General features: G+C 38.5%; 1 protein-coding gene across 4 annotated transcripts in view; it reads left to right on the plus strand.

Moving 5' to 3' along the window:
* Positions 1-7,342, plus strand: part of LOC114341404 (proton-coupled folate transporter) — a 112,953-nt gene extending 105,611 nt beyond the window's left edge. For all 4 annotated transcript variants that reach the window (XM_028292204.2, XM_028292201.2, XM_050648262.1 and 1 more), the window contains one exon: positions 7,175-7,342. In XM_028292204.2, coding sequence (XP_028148005.1) covers positions 7,175-7,179 — 5 coding nt within the window. In that variant the 3' untranslated portion in view covers positions 7,180-7,342. The remainder of the gene's footprint in view (positions 1-7,174) is intronic.
* The last annotated feature ends 3,972 nt before the right edge of the window (positions 7,343-11,314 follow it).

Below are 11,314 nucleotides of genomic sequence, written 5' to 3' on the forward strand. Positions count from 1 at the left end.
CATTTAACATTTTAGTTTTAGAAAATTAGGGGGTTTAAAAGATTAGGTTCAACGTGGTTTAATAGCCCTTGGAATTAACTTTCAAATGGTTTTTACGTGAAGCCGATATCGTAAAAATTAACGGAGTTATTTAAGAGAAAACAATAACATTTTTTGAAAAAATTTATAAAGATGAATTTTGAAAAAATTTTGAAGCATACATTTTAATGCTATCAACTTCTTCAGGGGCTCATTTGATATATATTTCTAAACACTTTGAGAAATGTTTAATAGGTTTGGGTAAATGCATCATTTTCCCGTTATTTAAGCTTGAATACTTAGATTTGGGTACTGGCCCAAAAATATATACATACATTAAATTACCTATAACTCACTTAAAGTTAAAACTAAAAGGGTTTTTCTAGTAAGGAGTTTATTTAATTTTTTATTAGCTTGAATTTTGGTAATAATAACTTTTCTGTAAAAAATTACAGTTTTTGAGTTATTTATGAAAAATTGGTTAAAAACATGCATTTTTATCACTAAAAATTAAAATTTTTTATCTTTAATAAGTCAAAAAGTATTTATTTAAAGTAATAACCTTATATAACAAATTTTGCTTAGAATTTGCCTTTCTTTGGAATTGTGGGGTTACTTTTAATAAAATAATTTTCACCCCCAGGGTAAACACGCAAGTTGGCACCATGTCACCTTTGTTCCTTGAGATATCCTCTAACCACTAACCAATTTTCATGTAAATCGATGGAGGTTCAACGAAATCGGAGGTATCTCATATCCACCTTCAGTGACCGCACTATTCTAACTCACCGTAATTGTGTATATATTTTAGATATATGTATTATTTGTAAATGTGAATGTGAAATGTATGCATGTATATAGCAAGTATCTATCATGTTTATTCCATACTAGAGATCCAGTCATTGGACTGACCTCTTATCGAACCCCAAAGACGCTTATTGTTATAATGTTTATAACTAATAGATTGCTGAGTAAACGTTTCAAAAAAAATATTAATAATTTTTAAAAATAGTAGACTATATTAAAAATCGTTTGAACATAAATAGATGTTTTTGATGTCAAATCACTATAATTCTACAGGGTGTGAATGTTGCTACGAAATTAATAAAAAAAACGACATATTTTAAACCACCTCGTATAACATTGCAAAACTTTATATTTCAAGAAATAAAACATCGAGTAGAATCCAAAAATGTAAAAGTATACAGAGTGTTCCATTAAAAAAAGTTTGTTTTACCCTGTCAATACGGGTGGCCCTGTATATTTGAAAATGTGTTTTAATTATGCTCCTATCTACACCCCAACTTTTACCTAAATATATTATTTGTACTCTTTAGTAAACCCATAACATAAACGAAAAAAAGAATAACATTTACGATATTTAGGTATGCCTAGTTGCACCGACAGATCTTAAGCTTAAGACGTGCCTTAAATATAAATATGTAAATCCTTACAGTATGTGCTGAGCTGGACTCGACGTGAGCCCGTTACGGGATTTCTACTGTGCCTCCGTTAGGGTACCGACACTGCAAGGTGTAGTTTATTAGAAACCTACATCGGGCAGCCCCGGCCCCTGGTTCAGTAGAATGAGAATCAGCAAGAGGAACCCTAATCCAGTTTTGTCTGGGTTAGTGAACAGCCGCGATAGCTCCAGGGAAGCCGACCCTGAAACCGTGCTGACATCGGGCCAGACGGCTGCAAAAAAGGCTCATCAAAATTAGGACTATCCGCCCCAGATGACTGATCGAGCTAGGTCTCGATCACCTCCCCTTTCTATGGCCACTTCACCAACCTATGAAGATTCACGTAAAGTGAATCTTAACCTGTTTCAGGAGCTAAGTACCGATGAAACCGGCGGTTATTCAACTGTGGATGACAAAAGTGAGAAATACGGGGAATTTAAACTCCCTAGGAGAGAGAAGAAGAAGGAAAAGTCTAAAAAGAAGAGAGAGGAGAAAGAGAGAAAAAGCGACGAGAAAAAGAAATCAGAGGAAAAGAAGAAAGACAAGGAAAACCCAGAAGTAGAGGCCATGGAGGAGAAGTCCCCGACGAGGCAGGCAGAGGTACCACCAAAAGGGCTAGGATAGCCAACGAAGCGAGTGACGAAGACAACAACGGCAAATATGAGATCCTAAAAGAGCTAGCAGACCAAAAAGAACTGATGAGATAGCTGTTCGAAGCCACCAAAACCAGAGAAGCCCAGTACGAGGAATGGCTGGTGAAAAAGGACAAAGAGATAGCCCAGCTGAGGGCCGAAATAACGGAGTTGAAAGACGCGATGGTCAAGTCACAAAAGCAGGTGGTGGACCGTGCTAGACGTGCTGATGGAAGCCCAGGCAAAGCCCCCAACGAAACTGTCGAAGCCAACGACTGGAAAGTCACAGCCGACCGCAGAAACGCAGAAGAAAACGGCTGAAAAGCCAAAAAAGAAAGAAGACTTCCCATCACTCAAATCTCCACTCTCTAGAGACGAGGCGACATCATGGTAACGAAAAGCAGATGACGCTATGAGGGCTGCTTCACCTCCAATACACGAACTCATCCTGCCAAAAGGAACAGTAGATCCAATCCACCCAGCGACGAACACAAATGGAGACACGCTTGCCCTACAGCATCCCAGTGGTTCGGTGACGGAGAACACGGAGACGAACCAGAGTGAAGATACCACCGTGTTGCCTGAACAACAGGCAACACCACACCGTAAGCCGTCTGTAATAAAATTACAGAGTGTAAGCGAGACAGGGACCATCCTCACCATAGCCCAAAAAGAAAAAGTTTACACGGTAAACAGGATTTCCAAGAGCGGAAGGGAAACCATCATCCAGGCGAAAAGCCCAGAAGACTACCGAAAAATGGTGAGGATAATAGAGGACTACGCGAAGACATATAAGGCTACAGAAAACACGGATAAGAGGCTACAACGGATAGTCTTCCCATTAGACGAAGATATAAAACCCAGAGTGGTTTTAAGAGGATTGTCCACAAACACCACCGAGAAGGCAATCCAAGAAGAAATGGCAGCACAATATCAGATTGTCTGTCATACAGCGAAGAATATGTCTACCAGAGTAAGAGACAACTCCCAATATTCGTCGTGACTCTGGATCATGAGGACGTTGAGAGGGCAAAGCGGATCTCCAATTTGTGCCTCATGAAGGTCGTGGTAGAGGACCTACGCAAAGCAACAGGACCAACGCAGTGTTTCAACTGCCAAGGCTACTACCATGCCCAGAACGCGTGCCACAAGGACCCCAAGTGTGTGAAATGCGGCGAAGATCACCCTACAAAGCTGTGTAAACGAGCTAGAGAAGTAAAGGCAACATGTGCAAACTGCAATGGAAGCCACCCAACCAACTACAGAGGATGCCCTAGATGCCCAACCTGTGGAAGACCACCACCACAAAGGCCACAATAACAGACGCCCAGAATACAACAGGCAACCGGGGTATCCTACGCCCAAGCCACGCAAGCAAACAAGCAACAAACACAAACGCAAAACACCACAGCGATCCTCCAAGACGAAGACTACCTAGTCAGAATGGTAACCAACATAGTGACTAAGGTAGTACAAGAAGTTATCCTAGGCACCAGGCAGACACAGAACTAATGCAGGCAGACAGGGGATACTTGAGGATAGGCTCCTGGAATCCGGACGGCATATCAACAAACTAGAACATTATGGATGAACTCGCCAACAGATACGAGATGGACATCGTAGCAATACAGGAAACTATGCTTACCAACAACTTTAACCTAAAGTTCCCTGGGTACGATGTATACAGGAACGACCTCACAAGAAGATCAGGAGGAACGGCCATCGTAGTCAAGAAGGGAATTAAACACACAAGATTCACGACTCCATCACTGGTAAACATGGAGGCAACAACAATAGAAGTAAAAATGAGGCAAGGCGCAGTCAGAGTAACATCAGCCTACGTAAGACCGCAAGACCCATTAATGGACGATGACCTAGATGCGTTCCTAAACATCGCCGAAACATCGATAATAGTAGGAGACCTAAATGCGAGATCCCCCAACTGGAACGATAGAGCTACGAACAGAAATGGACGACTACTAAATAGCTACATAGAAAATAACGATGAAACAGTGGCAATGGGCCCAGAAGAACCAACACACTTCCCAGGAAATGCACTTCTTACCCACATCGACATCGTGGTGGCAAAAAACCTAGGACTACAAGCAGAACTAATCACCCTAAACGAAGGAACAACAGACCACAACCCCATTCTACTAGAACTAGGAACATGGGAAGAAACAAACCCACAGAAAAGAATAAAAAAGAAAATAAAGTGAACAAATTATAAAAGATTAGTGAGTGAAGGAATAAATACAGTGCCAGTTATAAATAACCCACAACAAATAGAAGAAAAAGTCCTACAGCTAGAAAACATCATCCAAGAAGCAATTAGAAACAGCACAACAGAGGAAGAAGTCGAGATTCACACGGGAAGGTTCAAAGACATACCACAAGAAGTACAAGACCTGATAAGGGAAAAAACAGAGCGAAACAAATAGCCAGAAGAACAAGAAACCGAATAGACAAAACCTGGGCAAACACATTAAACAGAGAGGTCAAAACGGCTCTTCGACAACACCGCAGCGAAAAATGGGACAACTTTGTACAAGAGATGGAAGAACTAGACTCAAACATGAAAAATGTTTGGAAACTCCAGAAAATGATAAGAAGTCTCCCATTACATGGAGAAAACGGCATGGTATATACCATAGAAGAAAAAGCAGAGGTGATGAGGTCCACATTCGAAAGAGTATGCAGGTTAAACTACCACCCAGACGAGGACGTAGACTTCATGGAAGAAGTCGAAGAGCAAGAAGAAAGACCAGAGGATCCAGAGGACATCATCCCCCCAACATCACCGGAAGAAATAAACGAACAATTAAAAAACAATTCACCGAGAAAAGCGCCTGGTCTAGACGAAATAACAAATAGAGCCCTAAAGTACTTGCCTATAAGAGCTATAGTGTATTTTACAAACATAGTGAACTCGATACTAAGATATAAAATATTCCCGAATAGATGGAAAGAGGCCCATGTCATTATGATTCCAAAACCTGGCAAGAACCACACATTCCCGCAGAACTACAGGCCAATCAGCTTACTCCCAGCGATCAGCAGGATACTGGAAAGAATTATTCTCAGCAGACTGCAGGCGGAAACAAACATATTAGAGATAATCCCAGAAGCTCAATTCGGATTCAGAGCAGAGCACTCCAGCGAGCTACAAGTACTCAGGTTAACTGAGTACATAGCAGCTGGATTTAACGATAAGCAGTACACTGGAGCAGCATTCCTGGACGTAAGCAAAGCTTTCGACAGAGTATGGCATAAGGGGCTCATATATAAAATGCGAGGTTATGGGTACAGCGGGGCGATGACGAGGCTGATCTCCTCGTACTTAGGCGGCCGGAGTTTCAGAGTGCGAATAGGACAAGTCCTGTCCGAGATCGGAAGCCCGGAGGCTGGAGTACCACAGGGAGCGGTCCTGTCACCTCCGCTGTACACAATATACACCGCTGACGTACCTAGAACACCGGGTACCCTTATGAGCTTTTACGCCGACGACACAGCGATAGAGGCCAAACATCGAAACGTAGATATAGCAGTAACCAACCTGCAAACAGCGTTAGAAGACATTGAGGAATGGAGTATAAAGTGGAAGATAGCCATCAACTCCGAAAAGACGCAAGCGGTACTATATAAGAAAGGAAGACAACATACAGAAGAACAACTGACGGTGCAGAACAACCTTATCGAGTGGAAAAATGACGCTAAATACCTGGGAGTCATCATGGACAAAGGATTAACCTTCCAAAGCACGTAGAAGCCACAGTCCAGAAGGCCAACATGGCAAGAGCAACATTAAGAGGACTCACAGGCAGAAAAAGTAAACTAAGACTAAAAACGAGGTTAAGACTAATAACCAGCATAATATTACCGGTATTAACATACGCATCTCTCGCATGGGGACAAGTATGTAAAACTCATAAAAAGAAGATACAAGCGGTTCACAACAGCAGCCTAAGAGAAGCAGCCAGAGTCCCGAAATATGTCGCTGAAAGATTCCTGTTTAGAGAACTACAACAGGTGAGAGTCACCGAAATGATGGCAGACAAGGCGAGGGTCAAATTCGCGGAACTAGAGCACCACCCAAGTCCCATACTGCGAGAGATGTTAGGGTATGACGCTTTCCACCGATGGAAGCACAAACGTCCTAAACAACAAATAGTGGAATAAAGTAAAGTAAATAAAGTAAATAAAGAGAGACATAAAGAGAAAGAGAAAGCAAAGTGATAAAGAATATAAATAAGTAATAGTAGATAGTTCGTAGCTCGAAAACACCAAGTGCTGAAGAAACACGTAACCAAAGCGTAGGTCCAACATCACGATCAGGTAAAGTCAGCCCTTAGAAAAATAGAAGGTGCAAGCCCCAAAAAAATATAAAAAACAAAAAAAGGCGCAAGCCACAAAAAAAAACATAAAAAACATAAAAACAAAAAATACTTGAGCACCAAGCCATTGGACTGAGCTCAGTGGGGCTTGGTACAATGACTTGGGGTCCAAGCAAGCAATTTTAGTTCCGCGGATAAGTAATCAGAAGATAAAGGCATATAGCGCTTCACGCTGGCCTAGTTTTGAATTCGATTAGGGCACCACATTGGTTTCTTATTACCCAGGATTCCATTGTGAAGAGCATTTGGCTACGATAGTTGTGCCCCCATCGCGCATCAGCGTGCTATGGGGGGGAAAGGGATGGCCTGGGGCATTGGAGCGAGGTGGGGTGATCCCTGTTTTCACTCGGGTCAAAACACCTCGCCCCAATGAATTGTTACACCCGAATCATTGATTAATAACTACATGGAATACTTATAACTACGTGAAATATTTATAATCAATGCCCGAATGTACTTTTTTCGATAGGGTGAACATCTTCCACAGGTCGGGTTGAATCAAATTGCTTGCTTGCTTGCTATGTGCTGAGATGGGCTGGGCTGGAGCTTAAGATCTGTTGGTGCAACCAGGCATAAGATTTACTTGTGTTGTGTTCTAATTTCTATATTTCAAACAATATTCTCTTTACAACAATATATTTCTATGAGTCTGTTCTATCATTTTTAGATTAATAGTATATTTGGAACAAAAATCTCAAATAAATACACCTGCAGTTCAGATTGTTGAAGAAGATATAAATGAAAGCTAATTTTAAGAATGTGATAGTCCCAGGAAGGCAGAAGACTTACTTTTTTGACATTTTTTTTAAGTTTTATTAAAGAAATTTTTTTAGTAGACGACTTTTTATTTGCCATTTCTTTATCCATCTAGATATGGTATGATAATGTAATATTATAGTGTTTATTTATAAAAAAAAAGAGCTCGAGAGAAGTGCAAAAATTGCAAAACAAATCTTTTAATCCTTAATCCAAAATATATGAATTTAATTATTATTAGAAGTACCTATGTATCTGTCATTCACGCCTCTGTAAGATTGGAAAATCTGAGGTTCAGTTCAAACAATTCTTTTGCACCCGCCGAGGAGAACAACATTTATTTTGCCAATTCACCGCCAAAGAAAGAAAAAATGGTTTGACGAGGAATGTGAGAGAACACTAAAAGAAAAACACAAAAAAATAATTTCAGTTGCCAGATGTCGTTAGACACTACTCCATTAACGTCAGTTGCAATGCGAGGATAAGCTCTCGGAGTTTCATCACTTGGAGCAGACAGCAGCAAGCCTACGCCTCTCTGATGATAATTCCAAATAGAGTCGAAAATCGTCTATTTAGAGTGCTGGTTTGCGCTCTCTGTTCTAAGTGAAAAATAAGACAGTTTGCCTTCGCATTGCAACTGAATAAAAATGGTATACATTTTTATTTTATTTTAAAAAAATAATTGATTATCTGTCGAACCCATCAGAAGAAAAACGTATACGATTCCACAGAGAGAGAAAGAGCCGCAGCTAGAAGAACACTCAGGCAAAAAACGAGACAATATCTACAACAACAAATTGAAAAGGTAGATCGAGAACACAGACGCAATCAAAGTAAACATTTCTACAGAGAGGTGAGACAACATAAAAGAGGCTCGCTCGTATATAAGGACACCCAACTTCGTGAGAGATAAAAATTAAGAAATGCTGGCTGCTGAAAACAAAATAATAGAAAGATGGGCTGAATATTTTTAAGAGCTCCTGAATATCCAAAATTTCACTGAAGAAAACGATGAAAACAATGAAAATGATGGAAACAACGGAGAACATGAGTATCAAACGGTCGAATTAGAAATACCCCCATGGAAGGAATTAGGCATGCCATAAAAACACTTAAAAACGATAAATCCGCTGGTCTGGACAATATTGATACCGAGCTACTTAAAAAAGACGGTCATGAACTCATAAGTAAAATCCATCAATTAATAGAAAAGGCCTGGCAACAAGAAATAATGCCGAAAGAATGGTGTGGTATAGTATTATTGTACCAATACACAAGAAAGCAAAAAAGGAATCATGCATGAACTACAGAGGAATCTCACTAATCAACACTACGTATAAAATATTGGCTTCGGTATTATTAAAAAAATTACTACTATACGCCGAAGAAATAGTTGTTGACTGTTAATGTTGGTAGTTGGTGTGTTTTCAGGCCTGGAAGATCGACTATTGATCAATTACAATAAGACAAATACTTGAAAAGTATTGGGAGTATAATTAAGACGTGCATCAGATCTTTATAGATTTCAAACAGGTTTATGATTCAATTAATCGTGCAACATTATGGAAGGCAATGATCGAGCTCGGCGTACCCAAGAAACTAACTGCGGTAACACAAATGTGTGTAAGTAACTCCTTTGCACAAGTTAGAATAGAGGGAAAATATCAAATGCTTTCTGTGTAAATTCTGGACTGAGACGGGGAGATGCGTTGTTCCCATTGTTTTTAACCTGGCCTTAGAATATGTCATGCGAAAAATTTATCCAACAATCAAACCGGACATAAGTGCTCGGGGAACAAAGATCAACAGGGCCGCGCCAAGACTTTCAAGCGCCCCGGGGCAAGTCATTTTAGGCGCCCCTTTCCTCCTCCCTTTGTAAGTAGTTATTTGCAACTAGTGAATCAGTATTGGTATTCGCTCCGTGCGTGACCATGATGGGGTACCTTGAAACGATGCCAGCGTGAGTAGTGGCGAAATATGATAATATTGGAGCTATCTTTGTAATGTCATTGTCATTGTTTGTGTAACAAATTTTACCAAAAATAATGCTACCTATTTATGCTTAAGGCTATGGGTACATAATTCGCAAATATTTTACGTGTATCCCTACTTTTTCTGTCTTTACACGGCAAATTACGTGTAGTAAAATTCACACTGGTGTGGATATGTAAACATTACTAGAATGTCATTCTACTTGAAAATGTCATCATTAATTTAAAGAGATGGCTTTTGAATGTTCTTGGATAACTGTTATTTTTATAATTGCAAATTATTAATTCAGTTAATAAATGTGATAATTTTTTCACTAACTATGTTTTCAGTGATTGTAATAATTTATTTGTACAACAAAAACTAATAATCAATCGAGAAAAGAGGAAAAGTGTTAAAGTGATTTTTTAATAATATGTTGTTATTTTGGAACGCTTACAATTTTGAACATCTCTAACAACAAAATACTTGGATCACAGGATATATCTGATGTATTCTCTGCTTGGATCTTCCACAAATAATACACAATAAATAACTTTTTATTAAGTTCACGTCTTAAATCAATTATTTATCAAATACACTATATATCAATAATATTTAATCAATTTCTCAAAATATTCCCGATGCAATGTCAAATATTTAAAATTGTCACTGATTGTCAGTGTCTGACTGACAATATATGCTGACAATATTATATTCGGTTGAGTGCGTTGTAAGACAAAGACAGATTTGGAAAATATTACCACGGCATTGTGTTCATTTTTTTCAAATCCTGAAAAAACCAATAAATATTTTTGAAAAATTTAAACGCAGAATGAAAGACTAAATTATTACCGAGGGCCGAAAGTCCCTTAGAATAAATAAAAAGTTTATTTTGAATGAGATATTTAAAATTAAAAATCACACTAAATTTTTTCTTAGTTTTTTCACCCCTGTAACTTATTAAAATAAACATTATAGAAGTTCTCAGGGACTTTCGGCCCTCGCTAATAACGTAATCTTTCATTCTGCGTTTAAATTTTTCAAAAATACTTATTAGTTTTCTCAGGATTTGAAAAAAATGAATCCCCATTTGAATAGCATTGCAGCCGAAAATACGTACCGATCCTCTTAACGTCAAATTGTGAGATCCAAAAATGTCAGTTGAAGGCGCTAGGTTTCGCGTCTGTCATGCACGGAGCGAAGACCTTAGAAACTAATTGTTATGTGTTAGGAAAGCAATGTACCGGTAAGTTATTATGAGTACTATAAACATTTAACAAAAACGGCGATTACACTATCATACAACAAAAAATATATCTCTCACTAGTTCCATGACTTCTTATGCGCTTCTTGGCCAAAAGTGTAAAATTGCTGGCAAAGTATTAGTTAGTTATGGATTTTTCTTAGATATGTATTTGTTTACAAAAATTTGCAGTTTTTGCATTTAATAATTTAATACATAATTGTAATTTCGTCTTATTTCCATGTGTCTGATCCGTACAGTAGTATACATACTTTTGATGCAATTATTAAAGATTTTAATTTTTGTTGTTTCTGATATTTCGATTGTTTGTCAAATTCTATTTAAAGAGTTGAATGCATATTGAGCCTTTATTATTCTTGTCTGTATATCTTTTTACACCCCCCGCTCCTTACTATGACTGATTCCGGATACGTGAACCTCTTCTACTTCCTTAACGTTTATCATTATTTTATTATTTGAATGGTTTTTATTTTTTAAGAGTTTGGTTTTCTCTGTGTTTATTCGGAGTCCGATCGTGTCGGCGTACTGTACCAATTTGTCAATTTTTATTTGCGTATGATTTCGGTGTTCAGTTATCAGGCAGATGTCATCTGCAAATTCGAGATCTTCTACAGTTTGAATAAGTTCTCCATGTCCATTCTATCATAATAAGGACCACACAGTTTGACTCCACTTTCTGCGGCTATTTCTTCTGTTACTTCACCTGAATGTTCTAGTTTGGCTTTGTATCATTCGTAGAAAAGTTTAATAAAGTTTATGATTTTTAGTGGTATCCCATATTATCTTAAGATTTTCCACATCTGTACCCTATTTACA

This window comes from Diabrotica virgifera, chromosome 4 (genome assembly GCF_917563875.1).
Source record: "Diabrotica virgifera virgifera chromosome 4, PGI_DIABVI_V3a".
Lineage (NCBI taxonomy): Eukaryota > Metazoa > Arthropoda > Insecta > Coleoptera > Chrysomelidae > Diabrotica > Diabrotica virgifera.